Raw genomic sequence first — 25388 nt, 5'->3', positions numbered from 1 at the left:
CCCGACGCTAGGCCTGTTACGGGCCAGTACACGTCTTTTCAGGTACGACTAGCCAGCTTCCCTTGTCCACCGCGAAAGCAAAGTTCTACATATCGTATACCTCAAATCCCTATCCATCCAGCGCAGCGCCCGCCCTGCCGCAGTTGCAAGTGCAGTTCGATTCAGTTCGGTGCAGCGCAGTGCAGCAGCAGCATCGCAGTACATGCCATACCTCCCACGTTGCGTACGTGCGCATGCAAGTTTGAAGTTTGTGTGTGTGTGTGTGTGTATGTGTGCGTGTGCGCTGTATCCGTACCTCCCACAACAACACGGGCCCTTCATCTCCCGTGCTGCAGTTCGAGTCAATTCAATCAACTGCATTGCATCGGTCTGCATCCTACCTGATATTTTCCATTCGCACGCACCCGAGCCCAAGGAGTGTGACGGCAGGGGAAACCAGCGAAAAAAACAACAACACTCTCCTTTCAGCTCAATTAACCAAACCAAAACAGCTGTTCGCGATCGCTCTCCCCCCGACAACTGCCTCACCCTGGGACCCGGCCGCATTCGCCTCATTCTCTAATCATTTCCCTCCAACTTGCTTGGCCATCTCGACGACCGTACGCGAATAAAAAAAGAAGGATCGACCGGCCGCCCTCCCTAATCCTGCCGGAATTTCGTCACAACCAGCAGCTTACGCTCGTTACTCGCGTCACCTGCATTTCTCTGACCTCATGGCCGTTATTCCTATTTGAAGCCGTTTCTCATGATTCAATAAAATCTACGAAGCCAGATCCTCAGGCCAACTAATTTCGACCGGAGCAAGGCCCTATCAGTCTCGCATTATTGCTCCGGTCATCAGTCACAGCACGACGACTCAAAAATGCGAATATCTTACAGGCGGCGGCCTGCGGCACGCAAACCCGCTAATTCTCTAACGTCGTATCTTTTCGGCCTCACCACGATCGCGACGTTGTCGCATGCTTTAACCGTAACTCCAGTGCCTTCACCAGACCTCGACCTTAGTAATTTGGGGCGTGTAGCCATTGCTGGAGACTTCGCTGGCATATCACTCAATGAATTCGAGGGCCAGACTGAGCAGCCATTCAACGCCAATGGCTCCGAGTCACTCATGACCCGCCTGCCTAACGGCGTCTTCTCTAATATTCTGACGGCCGACGCGTCAATACAGACAATATGCAGTTTCCGAGGTGCACTTATCTTGGGCGGCAACTTCACCAGCTTGGACGGAAGGTCCTCAACCGGAATTGCGCAGTTCAACCTGGACGATATGACCTTGAGCCCGATTGCCGGTCTGCTGGGACAGGTGAACACCTTATTTTGCGATGAGGATGCCGGCAAGGTCTACGTGGGAGGAAGCTTCAAGGCCGCGGATTCGACAAATGCCATTACATGGGTCGCCGATAGTAATTGGGCCAGTCTACCGTTCGCGGGCTTCAACGGGCCCGTCACGTCCATCACCAAAGCCTCCAATGGTCATATCGTCTTTGGTGGGCGCTTCACTGGATTGGGGAATACGAGCACGCCCAGTCAACCTGATGAGCAGGTCATCAACTTATCGACGGCCACAATCTCAGCAAACCAAGGCACAACTGCTGCTGGGTTCAGTGACCCGAAAAACATCGTTTGCAAGACTGGAGGGACTGATGGTGCAGGAAACACTTGGTTGCTAGCAGACAATACACCTGGCTCGTGGTCTGCCAAGTTCCGTTATGGGTTTCAACCTACCAAGCTCCGGCTATGGAATACGCATCAGGATGGACGCGGAGTAAAGACCTGGAGATATACGGCTCTACCGATCAGCGGAATTATGAATTTCACCTATGTGGATCCGAAGACGAACCAGAATACATCGTGCACGAGCGAGTGTCCTCTTAGCGACGACCCCTCTGTTGAGTTCCAGGACTTTCACTTTGTCAACCTCGTGGGCCAGAATGAGTTCAGAATTGACGTTTCTGAGTGGTACGGCAGGGGTGGCGGTTTGAATGGAATCGAACTCTTCCAGGACGATATCTTCGCTTATGCCATCAACGACTTCAACGAGCCGTCGTGCGCCAACACATCATTCGCCTCGAGCGCGACCACCACAGGTGACTGGAAAGTCACACCGTCTGGTGCGAGTAGTGCGGACTATCTCTCGGTCAACATCCCCAGTCCGGTCAACTCTGCGGCGGCGTCCATCACCTTCTTCCCGGATATTCGAGAGGCTGGTAACTACACTCTCTCGCTTTATACACCAGGTTGCATCCCGGATGGTACGTGCTTAACTCGGGGCCAAGTGAACGTCACATGGAGCGTCAGCCCCAACACGTCGGTGGGCAGCAAGGTACTGTTCCAGACCAACAATTTCGACAAATACGACGTGCTTGACATGGCTATACTCGATGCGAGCTCGAGCTCGTTCCGTCCCAGTGTCACAATAACAGCCTTGAACAACCAAGACTTATCAAGTATGACAATGGTTGCGCAGAAAGTCAATTTTGTGCTCATCAGCTCCACGGGTGGACTGAACGGTCTGTTCGAGTACGATCCCAGTAAAGCCAAGATCGATACGGCTGATTTCAAAACCTCGGCATTTGACAAGCTCGGTTCGACATTCTCAAAGGGGTCGGCTGTGAGTTCTCTTGCAACGGCCGGCGATGTCACCTACATTGGTGGCAATTTCACCTCGGACAAAGTGAGAAACATTGTTGCTATCAACAGCAAAGACAGCTCTACAGTTCAACTCGAGAGTGGCACTAATGGCCAAATCATGTCCATGGTCCTTGTGCAGGACCAGCTCTTCGTTGGGGGCAGTTTCAACAATACGTCTGATGGATCAAACGAAGCCCTCAAGAACGTTGCTGTCTATGACACTGCAAGCAAGAAATGGGCTTCTCTTGGCGCTGGAGTCAACGGGCCGGTTATGAACGTCGTGGACATGACTCTGAACCTCACTTCCAACAAGCCGGAGAGCGTCATCGCTGTTTCTGGCAGTTTCTCGCAACTACTGGCCTTCGGCAACAACCCAGAACGCCCAGTCAACGGCTTTGCCATTTGGGTCAAGTCGCAGAGCAACTGGCTTCAAAACCTGAATGGCCCCACCCCATTCCTGGACGGCATCCTCTCCACGTCGTTCATCAACGGCGATGACGACGGAAAGTCCGTGTATGCTGGTTCCCTCAGCTCACAGGTTTTGCGTGCCGAAGGTGCTGCCACTATGGGTGATAAACTGGGGTCGTTCCCTCTGAACATCCAGCCACCGACGCCTACAGCTAACACAAGTAACTTTGCTGGCGTCAGACGGCATATTTCTCCGGCAAACAGCACTGATGTCTCTGGTGTTGTGACCGGTGCTTATTACAGAGAAGGGGGGCAGAATGTGACCATTCTTGCTGGTCACTTCTCCGCAACCAATTCGGAGGGAAAGCAGATTTCCAATATGGCTTTCATTGATGGCGGCGCAAACAACCGAGTCACCGGACTCCCAGCTGGCGTATCCGATGAGTCTACTATCCGAGCTGTGGCTATTCAGGGCAATACATTGTTCGCCGGTGGACGAGTCAACGGAACAGTTGGCGAATCCCGTGTGAATGGGCTCGTCTCTTTCGATATGGCAGACAAGAAATTCAACCAACAGCCCCCGTCCTTGAGTGGTGGCGAGGGCACTGTCTCTTCCATTACGGTTAGGCCCGACAGTGGCGATGTCTTTGTTGGAGGCTCCTTCGATGATGCCGGGTCATTGGATTGCCCCGGGCTCTGCGTCTTCAGCACCTCAACCTTCCAATGGAGCCGCCCTGGCTTCGGGTTACAGGGTGATGTAAATGCCATGATCTGGTCCAGCAAGACCAAAGTGGTCGTGGGCGGCAACATGACCCTCAACGATACATCTGCCTTCCTTGCGTCGTATGATGCCTCGAGCTCGTCGTGGTCAGGCTTCCCCGAGCTTCCGGGTCCCGTCAATGCGATCACTGCTGCCAACAAGGAAGGTACTCAGCTCTGGATTTCAGGGACTGAGAAGGATGGAAAGGTGTACCTGCTGAAATATGACGGCTCATCTATGGTGTCGGCCGGGATCACCTTCGGCGCCGAGACAGTCATCAAGAGTCTTCAGGTCTTTACCGTGACGGAAACCCGTGCCTCAGATTCCAAACTGGTCGACTCCAACCAGATCCTGATGATCACGGGTTCCTTGTCCATTCCTAACTTTGGGAAGGCATCCAGTGCTCTGTTTGACGGAGAGAAGATCCGACCATATGCTCTCACAGGCAGCACGGGTAACAGTGCTGGCTCGATTGCGAAGATCTTCGTTGAAAACCCGGACAACTTCTTCAAGCCCTCAAGTAAGTCGCAAAATATCAATTCGTGTTCGGATCAAGCTGCTAATACATTTCTCTTTTCTTTTCAGACCCTGGGCTAGCAGTAGGATTCATTGTCCTGATTGGTCTCGCAATCTCATTGGCCTTGATGCTTCTTATTGTGGTGGCCGGTCTCGCCCTTGATCGGTACCGGAAGAAGCGCGATGGCTATGTTCCTGCACCGACATCAATGTACGACCGGGGTAGCGGAATGCGAAGGATACCGCCGCATGAGCTGCTTGATTCATTGAGCAAGGGCCGCCCTGGAGCTCCTCACGTATAAGCAACCGGCCAACACAACACACCCGGCCGGCACTGGTGCCATGCGTATTGAATCCGCACTTGCTTGGATAAGCAAAGCAGGCGAGCCATGACCACAGGATGGCCTTTTTACAGCACTGGACCGGTAGGTGACAGCCTCTGCCGTGGTCCAGTCAACCAGAGATACCCGTCGAGAGTAGGACAATACCGTCATCGAAATCGAGCATAGCTGAGGCGTATTGAGCGCAAGCAAAGTAGACCAGACCAAACAAGCTCTCCATCGTGAAAGGTGCACCACCGACCGGGGACTCTGTAGCGGGAAGAGTTGCATTTACTGACGAATTACGAACAAGCGAGCCTCCTTAATGTCTACATGTCTATTTTTTCTTCTTTTCTTTTTCACCTTTCTTAGACGTTCCCCGTCTTTGTGTTACTACACCTTCTTACACTCCCTCGATGTACATTACATAGTTCTTTTTTTTCTTCTTCGCCTGCAGCCTCGTCCCCCGGCTGTACATACTGGTTGAAGCTGTGGAAGCGGTTCGTGGACACCTACAGTTCGGCGCAGCTGTAGGCAGAATCACGATAGGTGGTAGTGGGGATAGTGGCGACGGAGAAGAGAGGAGATTCACAGGCTTTGGCGGCGATCTGACTTGACCGATCATATCGAGATTTTGATCGAGGAACTTATTTTCAGAAAGGGATCAAAGGGTGGAAAAAGCTGGGACACGGCGTTACATTATAACTACAAAATTCCTGGTCTCGGCGGAGGAATTCACGCGACCAACTTAGAGCCCGGCCCAACCAATCTGGTTTCGGCTGGCTGAGTGAGTGTCTACCCAGTCCCTCATCCATATCCAATAGAAATAGTGCCAAATACTCGCTCGGTGTTCCTGATTTAGTGATGTGTCGCCTATGGCGTACCTGTGACGTGATGCATTGCGGGCTGAATATAACGAACTTGGAGGACCAGCCCCGTCTTCTTCCCACGATTTCCTGGTATAACCAATGACGAATTATTTATGGTATATTGTAATAAACAGACTGCATGATGGCGGCAGAGTCATTGTCTTAACCCAGCTACCTGGTGGCTGTCTCGGTCTACCTGCGCCTCCAATCTCTTGGAGGCCAAAAGCCATTGGGCAACGTTGGAAAGGGGGGTAAATGCGGGGAAATATACTTTTACTTTATATCAACCCCAGACTCGCTTCTTCCTCAGCTGGTAAACACGAATCTGTTCTTGTCCCCCTTTCTGTCTCTATTCCTGTCAGATATCCCTGCCGGACCGACCGGTCATCCGCGAGCGAGGTCACTTCAAGTGAAAAGCGCCCCCGTACCCAACCCATGACACTTCGGACGATAACGTTTCTTAATTGACGGTATATTGAGGCAAAAATACCCTCATGTCAGCTCTGCCAAGTATAATCCGCATCTAATCTACTCTACACATTCATTCGTACACGGCATTGCCTAATTTTCGAAGATATCATTCCTCTTTCCTGAGATAAAACCCAGTCCACTGTGCGTGACCTTCTCCAATTCGACCGCATTCCATCCAGATGCAGAATTTATAACACCAACGAGCCTCTGCTCTTGGGTCTATCTCGGCGGGGTATAACATCGTGTCTCCTTTTGTTCTCATCTTTCGTGTATATCCATTCTCGCCCCGCGGCCTGTGGAGGCGCAGGCGCTGTTTCAGCCCATGCTTGCTTATGCGTTGGTGGGCTTAAAAGTCATTCTCTCGGTGCCCTCCTTGAAGGGAACGCCGAGCTCGAACAGCTTGACGACGACTTGGCTGAAATCCTTGAAGAAGAGGTCGTTGTCCTTGGCGTACTTCTGTACCCAAGGCTTCATGGCCTTGTCCTCGATGAGAGCATAGTCGGCGGGCAGCATCATAAGACCCTTGGTCTTATCCTGGTACTGCTTGGGGCCGTCCCACTTGCGGATGTGCCACTTCTCGTCCAACAGGAGCGTGTAGTAGTCGTTGGTCAGAACGGTCGGAGAGAAGGTCCAGGGGCCGTCGAAGCCGGATCGGTCCGTGTGGCATCGACCGAGGGCGTGGGCGCCGGCGAGGGCAACGATCTCCTGATCGTTGAAGCCCATGCGGTAGAAGATGTCACGGAGGTGCTTGCTTCCCTGGGCACCGTCGGGAAGACGGCCATCCGGAGTGCAGGCGGCGGCTTCCTTGTCGGCGCGACCAGGGCGCCATGGAATCGTGGGGCCCTGCATCTCCTGGATGGCACAAGCACCAGCAAGGGTCCAGAGATCAGAGTAGGAGATCCAGGGGAACTTGGCTGTTAGGGTTGAATTAGTGTTTGATCTTGGCGGCGTAAAAGGAGGGGCAGGAGTCGCTTACCCTTGACAGGCTCGAGGAAGTCACGGGCGTGCTTCAGGCCCGCATTGGCACCGTGGTCGCCCTCGGGGGCGAAGCGCATGGTGGCGCCGTTGCTGCCGCCCGTCTTGGTCTCCTTGTCATAGGTGCCGCTGGCGTGCCAGGCGAGACGGACCAGGACGGGGCCGTAGCTGCCATCATCGTAGTCGTCCTTCTCCTCGAGGCGACCGGCGATCTCGTTGTACACCTTCTGGTAGTCCTCCTTGGTGGGGGTGAAGACCTTGGAGGTCGCGGACGTGTTTTGGGAGTAGAAGTAATAGCCACCGACACCGGCGGCGGCGGCACCGGCCAGATAGACCAGCGACGACGACGAGCCCGAGGGCTTGGGGGGCTCTGAGGAGTAGAAGCGGCGGCCGCTCTGGCGGAAGGCGTGGCGGGTGGATGTGGAAAAGGTGTTGCGCGCGTTGGTGCGCAGGGCCGAGCGGGCGACCTGTCGAGAGAAATTGGCGGCAGACATCTGGGGCAGTCGGCGAGTTAATACTGGTACTGGAAGGGCAAGTAAGGGCATCAATGGGAAGCAGAAGGAAGGCAATGCTGGGGGATGGGACAGAAACAACAGATGGAGGGAACTGGGCAGAGGGAAGCCAGCAGCAAGCAGACATGGCCAGGCTGGCGAACCGTCGGAAACTTCCGCGGAATTGGAAAGTCACGGTTGGGTTGGCTGCGAACAGAGGAGGGGCGGGCGGGCTGGCTCGATCACATCTTGCTTACCGTTGGATTGAGTGTTGTGAAAACAGCCGCTGGCCGGCAAGGCAAGTAAATCAGTACAGAGAGATGTCAGGAGCGTTCTGCGTGGAAGTGATAGACGCAGGGGAAAGGTTGACGACGAGGCAAGGTAGATAGATATAGGCGGGGGGGAAGGAGGGTGACAAGCGGCAGCGGAGGTAGAGATATCAAATAAGGAAGTAAGTGTGTAGGTTAGGTATGTAGGCAAGTACATGAAGTATGCATCTGATACAACTTGTCAGGCGGCGACTACATGCCTACCAACCTACTTAGTATGGATCCTGTAATGTATTGCCCAGAATAGTCGCAGGTATCCGGGGGAGACAACGTTGAAGGGAGGCGCCAGGGCGCCACTCTTGTCTGTTATCGGCCTTGGCTGGGATCAGTTCGATGGAACTGCCCGCTGGCTCGCTTCAGCGGAAGCCATTTCGTGACTAGCCCTCAGGAGACAGGAGCCAGCTTGACAGTTACTTAGCTGCGACCATGGTGTAATATCTCTCAAATACCGCCGCCGTGATTGGCTCGCGGCCTCTAATCTGGGCCCCCCGCCGTTGCTCGTCAAACCCCAGCTGCCCAGTGCCCAGGTGGCTCTGCCTGCCTAGTAGTAGTACAAGTAGCATTACGGAGTATGTATCTGGTACTGCTGCTCCAGGCCATGCAGCCACGATATCTGGACCCTCATTTTTCAACATGCATCAAGTGGAACCACCCGACCGAGTAAGCAGCGTCCGCGTCTCGGGCCAATTTCTTCGTCTTCTTCCGCTTTCCATCAGCCTGCATTAGTCAACGAACGAACTGACGGGGGCTATCGAAGCGTCGACACGACCCTGAAGACGCAGAGTCTGAAAGCCGAGAAAAAGAGATGAGATGTGTCTGAGGTAATCAATCCAGAACGTAACGAGGAAAACACAAAGGGTCAAGAGACGATTTTAGTGTCTGACACCCGCACGCGCAGCCGCACGCCAAACCAGCACGTCCCCTTCGGCAACTTCGGCATTGGCCCTGGTGCCTGAGGAAAGAGGAAACCCAGCCGGTCTCGGATTTGCATCTTCTTCCCAGACCTCCCAGATCCTCCCAGACCTCCTCGCCCCGTGCCCCGTGCCCCTCCGAGATGCATCATGGCCACTCACCCAAGTCAAGTCGGCTGCCATTCGGATTTACAGCGCGTTCCGTCGGCCAGCTACGGCGGCTGATTCAGACTTACCTTTCCTCCGACGCCCTAGCCATCCGGCTGGCATTCACGTCATCGCCTTCGCCCACCATGCGAGTATAGTCGTGACAAGTCTGACATTGACGAAATCAAGGCACCCTTGGCCCCAGGCAAGGCCCAATTACTTTTTTACATGGTATATCTGTTGGTTCCCGTCGTCAACCCTGGAACATGACATGACTGGTGTCGCCTCCAACTCCCGTATTTCGCAAATCCCAACTTCGCCCCAAGTCAAGACACGCTGCAGTAGCTCGGCATCCGCCACACACACACATTCTCAGCAACCAAACAAAGAAACAATTACGGCCGTGTGCTATGCGCGCCCAACTGATGATACAAGCACGTCATGCGTTGGTATATAGGCCCCTGTGCCGTCAGTTGCTTCAGTTGAACGATGCTGTTCCCTGAGCGTTGGCGTCCGCCTCCCCGAAATATTCATAGTATCTTGGGTAGCTGCCCTCCGCCTTGAGTCTAGTGGCATCATCCATCGGAGCCTTGACAGCGCCGTTCTCCTTAAGAGTCGGCTTGTTCAGGGTCGATACGGATTGCGGGCTGTAGCACCAGTCAGCATTGTCCTCAAAATACTTTCTTCCTCCTCCTCCTGGAGAGCACTTACCCAAACACCTCCCGATTGATGGTGAGGAATAGCTTCATGGAATCCTTACCACCTCTTTCCTGCAGATAAGTGAGGTAAGTAAGGTAAAGTCCCTGCTTCGCACGCGCTGAGATGCGGCTCGGGGCCCGGAGCGCCTCGAACAGTTGCTGCAGCCGCTCGGCGTGTTCGCCCTCTTTCTCGCTGTTGGTGGGCTGCTCCAGCTCAAATTCCAACCACTTCTGCCAGAAGTACCGACTGTCGGCATACCACTGCACGTTCTTGGCAAAAACAGTGCGCGCCTCGTCTACAGACCCCTTGGATTTCCACAAGAGGTTGGCCCACTGGGTGACAAGCACGGCCTTGGTGAAGATGTCAACATGAGGAGCATCAATCTGAGCCTTGTAGACTTCGATTGCTGCCTCCAGGCCGCTCTGTCGTCTCTGGAGGTTGGCCCAAGAAATAATTGCCTCGACGCAATCTGGCAGCTGCATTAAGATGGCCTCGTGGATGTCGCGCGCAACGTCTATGCGTCCGCAGGACTCTTCAAAATATGCAAACTGCAGCCGAATCCCAGGACGACTGATGGGCACGAAAAGCGTAGCCGCCCTCATGTAGATGTGGCGCACTTCCTCCTCCTTGCCCGGGTGCGATGCCATCCACTGAGCGTATCGGAACCAGAATTCGTCGTAAAGTGCGCAGGTTACAACGCATCGCTCGTATAGGAATGTCGTCCTGGCAAAATCGCCCTCGCTCTCCTCAAAGTCAAGGTACTTTCGCCAGTTGGCCATCTGCGTATTCTCGAGCTCAGTGACATGGAAGTAGGGACGCTTGACTTCTGACTCATACGTCCAGCGCTTCGTCGTCTCTTCTTGTGTACGCTGGAATGTTTCGTAGTACATGCTATCGATCCGGGCCCGGATATCGCGTTCCAGCTCCAGCTCTGTCCTGGGAGGTGCACCGAAAGCTGCGGGGTCAGCTTCGACTTCAGCTCGGAATCGTGCAAGTTCCTCGGCCGGTACCAGTTCAGCCAATGGGCGACTGTGTGCTAACTGGCGGAACCTCTCAAAGTACCTGGCGTATTGATGCATGGGGATGTGAATGACGCGCTGCAAGATGGCAAATATCTTGTCTTGCGCCTCTTGCCGTTCCTCATATTCAATGTACTTGTCCCAGAAAGGATGTGCTAGAAAATCGAGGCCGACTGCTGTGGCAGCACGCTCGAAGAGGCTAGGACATGGTCAGTCGTTCTTTTGCTCGATAAAAAGGGGCTGGGGGGAGGGGCGGAAGGAGTGCAAATACAGAAAGGGGAAGTTTGTGTATGTAACTGGTCCAATCCAAATCAATCAAGCCGAGATAGACGAAGTCATAGGATTACGACGAAAAAGCGACGTGTCAGGAGGACGACAGTGTAAGGAACCAGAGCCTGGTGTTTTCTGTGAGAAGGTTCCAACATTTCCACGATGATTGTTGGTTTCCTCACCATCGATGACTATGCTAGCAGTCTTTGCAGAACCGTAGTGTTGGGGTTCAGAATGGTGTTGTCTCGAACAAAGAGGTTCTCTGCTTGGTGGCATGGTTAAGAGGAAGGAAAAGCTCTCCGTAACTACTTACTCTCTCACGAGGTGAGGCGTGTGTGTTGTCTCCATTTTGAAGGAGCAGTATGAGGCCCAGAGGTCAACGCAGTTGGTGATACTGGCGCATCCACGCTCATAGATCTGGTTGGCACTGTCAGTAAGGGTGCAGACCAAGCAAGGGGAACCTGTCGGAAAGACGAACCATCTCGGCCGACTCGGGGCCAGAAATGTTGAACTCGAGATCGGCATATTTCTTCCAGTAGCCGAAAAGTAGGGGGAATTTCAGAAGAAATCGATCGTAGGCATCGCGTAGCGTGGCGAGGGCTTGGGGGCTGGAGTTGCGATTGAGGCCGCCTTCTTGAGCTTCGCATGCTCGGATCAGCTTCTCCCACGAGTCGAAATTGTCCGTGTCGGCATCCTATACGCAGGAGACAATTAGATTATGCCTGGGGGTTGGAATCGAGGAACTGCAGCAATGATGCAGTGCGGCTACTCACCACCTCGGCACTGAGCTTCTTGATTTCGACATTGTCGTCGTCCGCCACGGCAAACTGGTTAAAGTCTGCCATCTCTGTTGGCGCAGTAGCGTGGCTTTACAGGAAGGATGAAAGGGTGCAATTGGGCGAAGGTCGAGCGCAGAAGCAACGGTCTGCAAATAAGCTGGGGCGTGGAGGAGACACGCGCAAAGGGGGAAAGGAAGGAATTGGACGGGGTTTGGTTGCGGTCGAGGTAGATATGAACGGCGACTGGAGGTCTGGATTCAATGATTGTAGTAGGCAAGTTGCAGGCAGTACCGACTAAGCTACAGCTGCTGCTGCTGTTGCTGCAGGCTGTATGTACGTCGCTAAGATTTGATGTGGGACCTTGTCTTGCAAGTGAACGTGGGTTTTTCTGCACTATTAGCGCAAATGCTGGTTACGATGATGATGCAGCATCAAAGTGACAAGCTTTGATGGCGATGCTTATGGGCTGAGAGAGAGCTTGGATGTGTGTGCGCGTGCGCATTCACGTACAATACTTCAGATTCAGCGTCTGTTATGTGTACTGGATGGCGGATGGCAGATAGATGGCGGGAGATGATGGGATGATCTTCAACTAACGTTCTGTCGTGGCGGCGTTACCTTGCTGCACTGGTAGCAGCAAACTGGCACCGGGGACGAACGCCTTTTTTCCCCCTTCTTCTCTCCCTCTCTCCAAGTCGATCCAATGCGGCTCAAATAGCAGCTACTGGCCAGGACTAAGTCATTTACTAGCGTGCTGCAACAATTGGTGTGGCTGGGCCTGGGCGGCTGGGCTGGGCGGGGGTAACTGGAAGAAGAGAATTGACGGTGCCCCACTTCAGCAATCTTCAGCCCTGGCAGTATTAAAATCAGGCCTTGCAGAGAAGTCGAAGTCTTCTTCTTCTTTTCCAATACATGGCCAATGATGATACCCCATACAAACAATATGATAGGAAGAGGGATAAAGCTCCTTGAGCTTCATGATCTCAAATCATTAATCTGAGGCCATAACATATTCCTCCCCTTTCTATTTTATACCATAATTCTACTCTCCCTCTCGGAAGACAAGGCGCCAAGTGGTCAGCCTCTGAGGTTCTTTGAGCACGTTGACAAGATCCAGCCTCAGCACAAGACGCGTTGCCTTCCTCCAGCACTGCAAGGCATCAACAGTATACTTACTTTAGGCTCTGTGTTTCTTGAGAGCAGAGCTTAACTTTGGATCTATATTTTCGGCGGGATGTGCGTGTGGCTGGGCCTCTTCTCTTGGCAGTGAAGACATAAATGGTACTACCTACCTACTGCTACAGCATAACCAACCTCACGTGCGTGAACCAGATTCGGTGTTGTCGTGTCTGCCACAGCCCAAGTTAGCAAGCATGGAAGAGAACAATGTTGAACTCGTCTGGGGACTACACGTGTATATAAAGCCGCCCTCATGGCGTATTACCGAAACCGAAGCCTCTAACCTAAGCCGAGTGATACGGTTTCATTGACTTGTGATATTCGCGACGGTAAAAATAGCCATGTTAGATCGCCCGTGTCGTATCGATAAGGGATGATACTTAAGTACTGTGGGGCCGCGAATGACGTTGGAAACAGCACTGGGTAATGGGAATGGCCAGCGCAACGTTGAAGTGCACCTACACCTACCACACTTCCCACCTGCCATTCTAGAGAGTAGCAGGTTGCGGTCGCAGTTAGATTCCACCTCGGCATATGCTAAGACTTGGTATGCGACAGGTATTCACGGCGCCCACATGTCGTCCATCCTGCTGAGCTAGTTTCTCGACATGGATCAGTACCCGAGAGCGGCAGCGCGCGATACTGTCGTGGGGCCTTCATCCGACAAGTCGAGCCAACTGCTCATTCGCGACTACCCTCATCGCGCCATCGCCATCGTCTCCTCCGACCACGCCTTGATTTTTCGCTACAGTCCGACCACGAGCGAAGCGATCGCCAATGGGTCTCTGGTATCCGTCTCCTCGGCAAGGCCACGTGCTGGCAGCGAAGGCGCCATCTCGAAGTGCATGGTCGAATTCACGCCGGCGTCTAAGAAACTCCTGAACGACTTCCGGCCGCTTACTCCCCGACCGATCTACGGCACATTAGGCCTCATCACCATCGGCCAAGATGTATTCTTATCCGTTGTTACCCAAGCGAACCGAGTTGCTTCCGTGCGACCCGGCGAGACGGTGGAACGGATTGCGAATGTGGATTTCTTCTGCCTGAACAGTGCCGAATATGACAACGTCTTCTCCCTCAACCCGTACGATAATGAGCTTTCAGATAGTACTTCACCATATGGTCAGGACCTTGGGCGCAGAGAAGGAGAGCTCGAATACCCCTATCAGGAGCTCCAAAAGCTCCTGAGTAATGGCAGCTTTTACTACAGCACTGATTTCGACTTGACAAACCGACTACAAGACAGGTCAGTAAGCCCCTGAATCGTGGCGTTACCCCTACCTGACTTGGACATGAACACTGACAACTCCCTAGGCCGGTAGATTCTGACACTTTCGATATAGACAACTTCGACGATTCGTTCTTGTGGAATTCCTTCATGATTAGTCCCCTAGTACAGTTCCGATCCAGACTTCTTGCCCACGAGCGCGAGGCCCTAGATGCATCCAGGATTCTGACCTCGGCGATACGGGGATTCTGCTCCACCATGACGATTCCACAATCCGCGGCACCACTGAGCACTGCCAAGACTGGCCTCCCGTCTTTCCTGACAGTGATCTCCCGGTTGTCCTGCAAAAGAGCCGGCACGCGCTTCAACAGTCGAGGTATTGATGATGATGGCCACGTGGCCAACTTCGTCGAGAGTGAGACCATCTACTGGAGCCCCTCCGGAACTCTCTTCTCTTACGTTCAGGTCCGCGGGTCTGTTCCAGTCTTTTGGGAGCAAAGTGCAGGTCTCATCCCGGGCCAACAGAAAATATCGATAACACGCTCTGCCGAAGGCTCGCAGCCTGCATTCAACAAACACTTTGAGGACCTTGAGCAATCTTATGGTGCTGTCCATGTTGTCAATTTGCTGAGCGAGTCTAAGCCTGGAGAGGTTGAGCTCACGCAAAGATATCATTTTGGCGTGAATCACTGTTCGTTGAGTCGCCCGGATGAGAAACAAAACCGAGACCATACCCTTCTTCGGGTTACAGATTATGATTTCCATGCGGAAACAAAGACGATGGGCTATGAAGCAGCGAAAGGTATCAGGAATTATATCGAACATTCCGCAGACGGATTCGCTTACTACCTCGCTGAGGAGATGAATGATGCCGGAGATGCCGTACAAGTTCCTGCGGGGCGTAACAGAGTGGTTGTGGTTTTGCAACAAGAAGGGGTTTTTCGCACCAATTGCCTTGACTGTCTTGATCGTACAAACTTGATCCAGACGCTCATTTCGCAGCTGGCCTTTCAGTCATTCCTGAACCACCGGACTGAATACGCTTCGTCGGACTTTTGGGTCCGCCATTCTACCTTATGGGCAGACAATGGTGACGCACTGTCCCGGATATATGCTGGAACAGGCGCTTTGAAGTCGTCGTTCACAAGAACCGGCAAAATGTCGTTAGCCGGTGCGATCGCGGATGCGCGCAAGAGCGCCACCAGACTATACATAAACAACTTTGCCGATAAATCACGGCAAAACACCATTGACATGCTCCTGGGCAGGTTGGTGGGCCAGTCTCCCGTGCATCTTTTTGATCCCATCAGCGATTACGTTTCGGGTGAGCTAAGCAAACGAGCTGCGGAATTCTCATCCACTGAGAATATTACAATGTGAGTTCCCCTTGTCCTCTTCCTAACAATATGCCCAGCAATATCCCAGCATCAAATTGCCGAGTTCACTAACAATGGAACAGACTGGTTGGCACATTCAACCTGAATGGCAAGACTGAGGGAATTAACGATGACCTCACGCCATGGTTGCATCCCGATGTATTAGGTTCATCCCAACCCGAGATCGTCGCTGTAGGGTTCCAAGAGATCGTCGAGCTAAGTGCCCAGCAAATCATGAATAGCGATCCAACACGAAAACAAGCATGGGAAAGAGCCATCAAGAAGACCTTGAATGGGCATGCACAGCGAATAGGAGGTGAAAAATATGTGTTGCTACGGAGTGGGCAGCTCGTTGGTGCAGCTTTGTGCATATTCGTGAAGGTTTCGGTGCTATCCAAGATCAAGAACGTTGAAGGCAGTGTCAAAAAGACCGGCATGTCGGGAATTGCTGGAAACAAGGGTGCTGTGGCCATTCGGATGGAATATGCGAGTACCCAGTTATGCTTTGTGACAGCTCATTTGGCAGCTGGCTTTGCCAACTATGAGGAGCGCAACCGGGACTACGCAACTATCCATCACGGGCTTCGTTTCCAGAGAAACAGGAGCATCGACGATCATGGTAAGTGAATCACCCCTCCTGCTATAAGTCAACAATGCTAATCCAGACAGATACCGTTATATGGCTGGGTGACTTCAATTACCGTATTGGCCTTAGCCATGAAAGGGCCATGGAACTGGTTAAGCACCAGGACCTAGAGAGGCTCTACGAGAACGACCAGGTCAGTACCCGAGTCTTAACGTATCTCAATACCAGGATTCGCATTTGCTGACATCGAAAAGTTGAATCTTCAAATGGTCGCCGGTCTAGCTTTCCCCTTCTACTCCGAGGCCAAGATCACCTTCATGCCGACATACAAATTCGATATCGGAACTGATAGATATGATACTTCGTAGGTGAAGTTGCGGTTCAATGTATTGCCACTGGTTTCTAACAATACCGCAGTGAAAAGGCACGGATCCCAGCTTGGACTGATCGTATCCTAAGAAAGGGTACCAACATCAGACAGTTGGCGTATAGCTCGGCCCCATTGCGATTTTCCGATCACCGACCGGTGTACGCAACCTACCAATGCACCGTCAATATTATTGACGAGCCGTTGAAGGAGGATATCAGTCGCGGGCTGTATGATCGACGCAAAGCCGAGGTTGGCCAGACCGGGACAAACCTGGAACTCGACGATTCAGAGGACGAAGACCTCATCGGGTACGATGCCATTGAACCGGGCCTCCCGCCTGCTAGCTCAGATCGCCAGCGATGGTGGTTGGAAAACGGTAAAATGGCGCAGTCCTCTGTCCAAGCCCCGAGGCCAACTGACGGCGCATCGTCGACGGTGCTTAATAAGACACGGCCCTCGAATCCTTTCGTCCCCAGTGACGAGAATGAATGGGTCAACGTTCCCCGGGCAAACTCACGGCTTGGCTCCTTTTCAAGCATCTCCAGCTCTCCCTACGAACACATCAATCATTCTACACTATTGTCCACCTCGGCCTCAAGTTCTACGCCTAGAAAGCTGCCTCCGGCGCATGAAACTTCAGGTCTACCTGCTAAGGTCGGGCGCATCAATCTCATGGATGAACCGATTCCCGGGCAAGGCCAGACGCACGAACCGCCGCCACCTCCCCCTCCGAGACGTCAAACCGGCAACAACACGACGGGGACACAGGCCCGAGCTATCCCAACCAGCCGGGAAAGCGGCAAAACGCCTAAGCCAAACCCGCCGCCTCCAAACTCGCAACCATTATCTGCGGTAACAGCACAAGTGTCAGGAAAGTCCAAGGCACCGCCGCCAGTAAGTAGCTCCTGAGTCGGCAATTGTCCTCCCTCCTACTCGTACAGAACCCCATTGCAATATCCAGGGGTTCTCACCGAGTGGGCTCATCTGATATGACCACATGGCTTCTGAAATCAAGGTCCTCTCGACAAATGTATATGCATTTCACAAAGGCCCAGTGGCTCACATTGCGTCGGTGTATGCTCAGCCTCCCATGGAGTCTTGGCATGTCCACGCTATGGACTTATGACTTCTGACTTGACTCAGGCTGTGTTCCAAGACTAATCTATCATGCCTAGATTGCCAAGAAGCCAGTACATCTCACCTCGCCCATTATGAGCGCAGGGTTTCAGGACTTTGGCCAGTTTGATGAAGACCATAGTAAACCGGTTATGCCCCGACGGGCTAGCACCAATATACAGAACTTGACATCCAGGTTGGAGCAGAGCAGCTCTCCTAATCTGACAGGGGGGATGCAACGTTCAAACCAGCCCCAGAGGTCAATGACGACGAAGACAGGAACGACTAGTTACGGGCAAGGTGGGCTCAGTGGAGGTGTCAACCTGCCAGGGCTAGGACAACGGAAGCCAGTGCTGCCTGCACGCCCCCTCAGCCCCCTCAGGCGGGGCCTATGCAGGCGTCCAAGCCCGTGAAGAACTCGGCGGTTGACCTGCTGGGAGACGACAATGCCACCGAAATGAGCGGGTGGGAAACTTTACGGCCCAGTTGAGAAAGGGAGAAAGGGGAAGCTTGGTATATGGAATACATTGTGGGAGTGAATACCCAAGGGCGTTCGTTGGGTTACAACTGGCGGCACAGTGGGGAAAGGACAGTACAACAGGGCCAAGAACCGGTCTACAGTACGTACTGGTAGAAAGCGATGAGATATAATAGACGCCTGTGTCGAGAGTTGTTGGTCTTTCTTGAACTACCGACAATCTGTGACCAGATCGAGTGAGTGGGTTGTCTGGTAACACCGCAGCCACTGCCTCTTGGGGTAAATGTCCTCAATTTGCCCTTGAGCATTCAGCATAGCCAGCCAGTTGCGCCTCTCCATCCGTGTGTAGACTCCTTCGTTATGCCCGGCGATCGATTCTGTTCTTGGTGAACCCCTCCATTGGTGCTTTCATTGTTCACACTCGACCTGGTCGTCGCCCCTTTGGCTGCCATCGTCGCCTTGCTAGGCTGGGCAGTTCGGGCTGTTGCAGTATTCTTGCGTCAGCTGCCAGCGAAGATCTAAAGGCTTGGCTGGCGGGCAGTCTCTGTTCTTCCGCTTTGCCTTTTCACATCGCTGCGTCACCCGCAGGTAATCGTTAGTTCTGGGGTCGATGTAGCGACATCCGCAGGCGTAGAACTGGTCGCTGTAGTAACACATATCTCTAGAAGTTGCGGCTTTCTTTCTGCTAATGCTGCACGGGCACAGGATCTACCTCGAGAGGGATGGTCCACGGGATTCTCCCTAGAAGATCGAAATGGTGTGAGAGGGTGTGAGACTTTATGCCTGCAAGCACTTGTCAGAAGGAGGATTGCCATCAAATAGACAAAGCATGCAGGGCTAAACTATATGCACATAATCAGCCATGGTATTTGCATCATCAAAGGCCTTTGTTAGGCATCCAAGGTTCAAGCCTGCCGTCATTTCCACAGCTGCCCCAGGTCAGTGACCAAAAAGTCTTTTTGGCCTTCTTTACATGCCTCAGACTTGTCTGTTCGTGCTTGAACTTGCCCGCCTCTGAAGCTCTGCCCCTAGGGATCTCTATATTGGCGCCGTCAAAACTTTTCACTGCTTTTCACTGTATAACAAACACATTGGAGCCCGTTCATTGTGCATGCCACCATCTATTGCTGCATATTTTGCTGCACGCCACCAAGCAATCTAAACAAGGTCTTCCAATAGGTGTGTAGTGTGTGAACCAAGACCAACACTGGATACATCGCTATGCCTAGCCAGAGGACAGTTTGCAATCTCGGCCCAATAAAACTACCTTGCCATTCGTGGCTTGTACTCAAACACCGAGCGTACCTGATATATCCATGGATGAGGTCATATCGACCACGGTGATCATGATGGACCTACGCCGGTTCCTCATACAATTAGATGCCAGATGCGTATCGCCATCTGTGTAGACACAGTACATCATTGTATATGCCGTAGTCATTTGAACAGTTGGTAGACAGCTACTACAGCCCAAGACACTGGGCCGTACATTCGTTAGAAGGATTCATCAATATAGCTAGCTGCGTGGCCGTTCAGCCCAAAGCTGCCGTATGCACCAGCATTATTAAATCTCCAAACTCGAGAACCATATAGTCCGCTCCTCGATCATCACTCGAGAGAAATTATACTTGCTTCGAATGCAGCCGGTTCGGATAAACCACACCTGGTCTTCATCGAACGGAGAACGAACCAAGGTTGCACATTCCATCCAGGGAGTAGTAGGTGGGACTGCCTCTATAAAGAACGGCTGCGACCAAGTGCAGTGACCATCCAACACTGCCCTGTGAACTTGAGGTTGGACTGGAATGGCCAATGGAAGACACTGTCATTCGCAGCTCGAATGGAAGTTACGACAGAACAGCAGCCCCAAGCTATAAGCGGCCAATGCCTCTCAGCTTGGGGATTCGTGCAAAGCCTGTGAGTTCAACGCTTATGGTCATATACCGAGATAGGGGCCAGCATGAAGTACCTGTCCAAAATGGTGTTGATATGGTCTTGTGTGGTGGGGGTCTGTCATTTGCTACAGTCTGGCACCTGCCTGGCCCTGATGCTTTGGTTTTATAGACCTGAATACTGCATGTCGATATGTATTAGGGCCTTGCCGCCATAGCAGCAACCAGAATCCATGCTCCTACCACCCAAAGGCAAGCGAAGAGCCAGGCTAGTTCATGGACAGGCTATCGAATCTACACTCAAACTGATGCCCATCCCACTTCGATTCAGCCAAGCCTAACCTTTGGAATATGTGTTGTTCTTGTGTAGACCATGTGACGGGCCAGCCAGAGCCGCCGTCAGGGTATCAGGTAACAAATACTACTTGTCATATCATTATCTACTCACCCAATGTAATACCCCTGTGAAGAGCTAGGCATCTAATTACCGATACGGTTCCGGCTCGAAACGACCCAGAATGTCGCTACGTTGGTGATGACTTTCGTATCTGCCCTCGTGACGACTGTGTCGCAACGGCCCTATCACAGCGGCCGAACGAAGTGATTACACTTCCAGTGTGACAAGGCCACAGCTCGTAGGATAGTACACGGGAGTGTTGCCATCTTCAACTGCTCGGCGGTATCCAGAAAACCCACCCATCAGTTAGATGATGCCTCATTTCCGCGACAGGCCGGTTGGGTTGGCCTCGAGTGGTCTCGAGTCCATCACAGCACGATCCTGGGCGAGGCGAACGACGACATCGGCCGTCGCCCTTTGCCGGGTTTACCTTGGGTTGCAAGTATATAAGTACCCGCTGAGCGGTTATCCACGTGTAGATATGCATGTCTCGTCACTAATCTGGAACAAGCACCATCTTCTCCGCTGGCGGTGCGGCAAAAGCAAACAAGCAGATACGGAGATATATCTAGATGGGCCAAGGGCTGGGATAGCGCGGCATCACTGATTGGGGTGGTGCCCAGCAGCCAATGGCATCCTGCGGTGAAGGTAACCTGTCCGTAGCGGGCTGATGGACCTGTGGTCTGCTATCCCACACCACACCACACCAACGTTGACTGACTCCGCAACGTCAAGTGCTGAGCCAAAGTCGACGAGCCGAGCTGGTTGTTTCCCGTTAGCCGCCAGGCACCGAGGAATGGGCATTGGCAGGCGTGCAGGATAGAGTTATGATAGCAGGATTGGCGTTGGGACTAAGTGGGAGCCTGGAGAGGATGCGAGACCGAATGAGAGAACAGAACGGCATCTCTGGGCGCTGATTGGCCCGGAATTCTCGACCTCGTTTGGCCTTGGACGACGACGATCAATGACAGCCATGTTGCACTGTCCACGGCATGTTCCAACCAGACGTACATTCGCAGGAAGCACATGACTTTGAATTCGCATAACGGCTGTGCCTTCGCAATCCTACGAGGCTCGAAGGACCCGGGGCCAAATAGACGTAACTCTGCTGATGGAGACTGGCAGGCATGGAGTAATTAGAATGGGCCAGTCAGCAAGCAGGGCATGCATAGTCTGTGCTGGGAGTCACTGGAAGCCAGTTGAGGAGGACAATGGCATCGGTTCGATGGATATGCACATGCAGATGTAGACAGACGGCATCTCTCTGGTCTGCTCCGGTATGGATATCGCATTTGAAATGGCGACCTCAGGAGTCGGGATCGGCCAAGGCCCCTCGCCCCTCGCCCCTCCCCTGCTCCGACTCCTGCTCAGACCATGTCACCATGGGGCTCGTTACGAGATCTCCAATCGACTCGGTATCCTGGCAGACGTTACCCTGCGCTCTGGGGCTGCCTTGCGATGCAACAAAACGGCACACGGACGACAGCGACTTTGATTGGAGCACAGGCCCTCAGTTTTCAACACCGGCAATGTTTTACAAAGGGCAGGAGGAAAACGGCTACTAAAGCAACAGCTTCTGCATCTACGGAAAATCGAGGGGATATTCAACCACTCACGGCCTGCTGCATTCGGGTCATATTCGTGAATTCTCGTCCATTCAATTTCCAGAACCAGAACCCCCTCTACCCCCCGGGCAGAAGATCTCATTGAAATTGAAGGATACCAATAACGGGTGAGTCCCAAGTAACTTCTCCCAGATCTCTGAAAATCCCCCCCATCCCAAGCATCAAATCAACTTGCTCATTGGATCCGTCCCGGCAAACTGGAGACCTGCATTCTCTAGCGGTGCACGTTCCGCGTGGATTGACGACGTCCAAAGTTCCATCATCAATGTGAACAGGACTTGAGTTGAGCACGCACTCCAAGACTCCCGCACTCACGCACTCACGCACTCACGGCGGCACTGCCAGTCTTATTACACCGACTTTTCAGGAAACTCTGCGACCATGTCAAGGAAATAAATTCGCCTCTAGCCGGGCGTGCTGACTGTTGGTCCCGTCTCACCACCCTCACCGTCAGAATGATGCACTCTGCGGTTCCTTGAACTGACGGAAGACGGGAAAATACGCTCAGCCTCCCCCCATGTACCATCACACAGTGTGTATTGCACAGGCGCCGGCGAATATGATGTCACATGATTATCGCCTTGGCTTGGGCAGCGTTCTTCAGGCTGGATAGGCACGGTTCGCTGATAACTGCCAAAAAGGCCAACATCGCTCGACTTGGTCGTTAAGCGAGCCCGAAGGAAAAAAAAAGAGCCCGGTTCAGCCCGAAGATCCAAAACCCAAGCGGGTGGTTACCATCTGCACTGTTAGCTGGGGCCCTTCTGAACTTCTGACTCTGTTTTTTGGAGCGCAGCTATCCATACTAGCCAGACAGGCCGCCAAGTCCCAACCTCCCCCGCAGTTTTTCGATTTGTCGTATCGCATCGAGCCCTTTCGCTCTCTGCACGGTGTACTTGTCGACCCAGGCCACAGTACAGTAGCTCAGTCGATCTAAAATTAGGACTGCTTGCTGCGTGCTTCGTGTCACGCCAAAACGCCGTCTCTTCCATAGCCTGACAGCTCAGGATCAACGCACTCACACGGAGAGAGAGAGAAAGAGAGAGAGAGAGGCGATCAGCGATCACGCATGTTTGCCCTGTCATATTTCGGTATTTCTTGTTTTCTCCCCGGTTTCGTTTCTACGGCCATGTATCTCATGAGAAACAAAGAAGATCGAGACACCAAGGGAAACAAGTGTTTGAGGTTAGAAGCGGTCAATGCCGGCCCTCTGTGCGTAGCATTCATTCATTGCCATCTACAAAAGTACACGCCTGCGTAAAGCTGGCCAGAATATATACACGGAATACGTTTGTGTGTAATAGCTTACCTATTAGTACTTCAGACGCGCCAGTTTACCCCGTCGACGCAGTTGTGGTTTGGCCTTTAGGCTGTGGCCCGGCTGTGACGACCTTTTGCCCATTCGGTCTCGGACTGCCTGACTGCCCTGCCCACCGAGCTCATCCCTGTCGTCCAACCCCCCTCCACCCCACCCGAGGGATAGACCTCGAGCTCCTGCCTTTCTGGTGACGAGAGACAAGGTACATCTTGCAAGCGCCTTGCCACTGCTCGCTAACGACAGCACGTACGGCTAGTTTGAGACGGTTCGAACTGGTGCCCGTTGGCAGGTCGGATCAGTTTCTGTGACGAGCTTTCAGGCTAGCTTACAAGTCTGGCGGGCAAGTGTGGGCAAAGAGGCAAAGTTGACCCTCACTCTGGAACCCAGCCTCCTCTTCGCAGCACGCACGAGAAGACACCGCTCATTATGAAACCACCACCCCCACGACGAAAATAAAATAAAATAAAACTCGAATGAATAAACAAAAACCTAGGCATCCAGGCTCCGGGCATCGGGCACTCGTGTCCAGCACGAGCCGACGGAAGCCTGAGTGTGCTGAGGTAGTAGCAGGCGTTGCGACAAGCAGCAGCTGCACATTAGCACTGTGCGTATTCAATACAGTATACTGCTATTAGCCGCCAAGGTGGTTGGTTGGTTGTCCCTTCCTGGGTGTTATTGATCGATAAGTCAGGTACGTATCTTAGTCCTTGCACTTGTAACTCTCTCTCTCTCTCTTCCTGTTAGCAAGTTGTACCGCCTGTCACAAAGCCGAATCGTCCGCCCGCGCGCCCGCCCGGTTCTTGCTCTCTGTCTTTCTCGTTGGATGGCTGTCTGACATGGAAATTGGGGTGAAGCTCACACACAGGGAAGGAATATCGACTTGGGCATTTGCTGCTGTACCTACATGCATGTAATTCTTCGTATCTGGGTAGCTCCCTGAGAGGTAGCGCGTGGTAGGTACATTGAACAGCCTTTCAAGCATCAATTGATCAATTGATGTTCAAGCAAGTGGTCCACTTGCATCCCAGCCTAGTGGGGCAGGAATAAACTGGGCAGCAGAAGAGTCAGTCAGTCAGTCAGAACCAGAATCAGAAATAAGTGGGATCGGCTCTTACTTTTTTTTTTTTTTTTTTTTTGGCTGCTATTCCTTTTTTTCTGGGGCCCCTGCACTGCTGTCTGTCCCTCTTGGATTTCTCTGGAGGCCCTGGTCTGATTAGTCACTGTGGCAGGCTTGCCCCATCGAAAAAAACCCCTCGTGGATTTTCCCATTTCTACTCGGCATCGCCCAATTCCTGCCAACCAATCCCCTCTTCTCTTTGGTCCACAAAGGCCAAAATTCATCGAATCAGTTGTCTCTCCTGCCAGAACAGACCAAACAAGCAGGCTCAAAACCACCGACACATTCCAACCACTATCGACGCACAGTTCGTCTCTTGATTGTCAAATCACAAAGAGTCTCTGGCAACACTATACTGCCCTTCCCGTCCTCGCTAAACTGACTTACCCGTCTCCGCATTCGACTCGCGAATCGCAGGCCTCCTCCTAGCCCTTCTGCATTCTGATTCGATCCCGCCAGACAGGTTCAACTCAGGAACCGCAGCCTCAACTCAATCCAAATCCCTACGCGCCCTGCGCAGCTTAATAGAGAGGAAGCAAATCCCATTAAGCTCCAGACAGACAGCCATACGCCCTTTTGCTTGCGCCCGCTCCTCATTGGTGCGCAATCGCCCGCCCAGCAAGTGTCTTGCCTGTTGCTTTGTGTAGGAGCGCGCGCCTTGCGACTTTTTTCTTCCCTTGTTGCGACACCGCTACCCACTGCCTACGTCTTCTGACACCGGCAGAACGCGTTTCTACTCCCCTCTCTCTTCACTTCCTCTCGTCTGACACAAACACGCGCGACGTTCCGCCACACAAGCTGCCCAAGTGCGCCGACGTCGTCTTATCTTGCCAGCTGCTAGAGACTACATACTTTGTGCTCTCAATCCGCTGCATTGTATCACCTTGCCTTTTGAGTGGCTACGCTCAAAACGAAAGAGGCCCCATTCAATAGCAAACCAGCCAGTCAGAGAGCTTGCGCAAAACTCAGACACTGAACAAAACCCGCCTGTTCAGCAAATCAACGGCTTGCTCGCCCGCCAAACTCGTCGACCTGATTGCCAATTCCTCGCAAGACCTATCATCGTCGCCAGGACCATTGTCACCATCTCCATTGGTTCCGATACTCGTCA

At 52.8% G+C, this 25388-nt stretch overlaps 4 protein-coding genes across 4 annotated transcripts; 2 read left to right on the top strand and 2 right to left on the bottom strand.

Moving 5' to 3' along the window:
- Nucleotides 1-862: 862 nt before the first annotated feature.
- PG986_007257 (Polarized growth protein rax2) lies at nt 863-4620 on the top strand (the record flags this gene model as incomplete). Its single annotated transcript, XM_066843479.1, has 2 exons — nt 863-4322; nt 4388-4620. The coding sequence occupies 2 exons, from the start codon at nt 863-865 to the stop codon at nt 4618-4620; spliced, it is 3693 nt and encodes a 1230-aa protein (XP_066699591.1).
- A 1688-nt stretch (nt 4621-6308) lies between these two features.
- Nucleotides 6309-7447, bottom strand: PG986_007256 (cytochrome c peroxidase- variant 2; the record flags this gene model as incomplete). Its single annotated transcript, XM_066843478.1, has 2 exons — nt 6309-6892; nt 6955-7447. 2 exons carry the CDS (start codon nt 7445-7447, stop codon nt 6309-6311), a joined length of 1077 nt encoding a protein of 358 aa, XP_066699590.1.
- A 1862-nt stretch (nt 7448-9309) lies between these two features.
- Nucleotides 9310-11664, bottom strand: PG986_007255 (uncharacterized protein; the record flags this gene model as incomplete). The annotated part of the gene is made up of 5 exons (XM_066843477.1): nt 9310-9478; nt 9543-10748; nt 11133-11236; nt 11298-11513; nt 11593-11664. The coding sequence occupies 5 exons, from the start codon at nt 11662-11664 to the stop codon at nt 9310-9312; spliced, it is 1767 nt and encodes a 588-aa protein (XP_066699589.1).
- A 1721-nt stretch (nt 11665-13385) lies between these two features.
- PG986_007254 (Inositol-1-4-5-trisphosphate 5-phosphatase 1) lies at nt 13386-17943 on the top strand (the record flags this gene model as incomplete). The annotated part of the gene is made up of 8 exons (XM_066843476.1): nt 13386-14023; nt 14092-15381; nt 15465-16000; nt 16051-16160; nt 16222-16331; nt 16385-17231; nt 17513-17803; nt 17827-17943. 8 exons carry the CDS (start codon nt 13386-13388, stop codon nt 17941-17943), a joined length of 3939 nt encoding a protein of 1312 aa, XP_066699588.1.
- Between the last annotated feature and the right edge of the window lie 7445 nt (nt 17944-25388).

This window comes from Apiospora aurea (assembly GCF_038362705.1).
Source record: "Apiospora aurea strain CBS 24483 chromosome Unknown utg000005l_segment0_segment0, whole genome shotgun sequence".
NCBI classification, from domain to species: Eukaryota; Fungi; Ascomycota; class Sordariomycetes; order Amphisphaeriales; family Apiosporaceae; genus Apiospora; species Apiospora aurea.
This window is presented reverse-complemented; position numbering and strand designations above follow the sequence as displayed.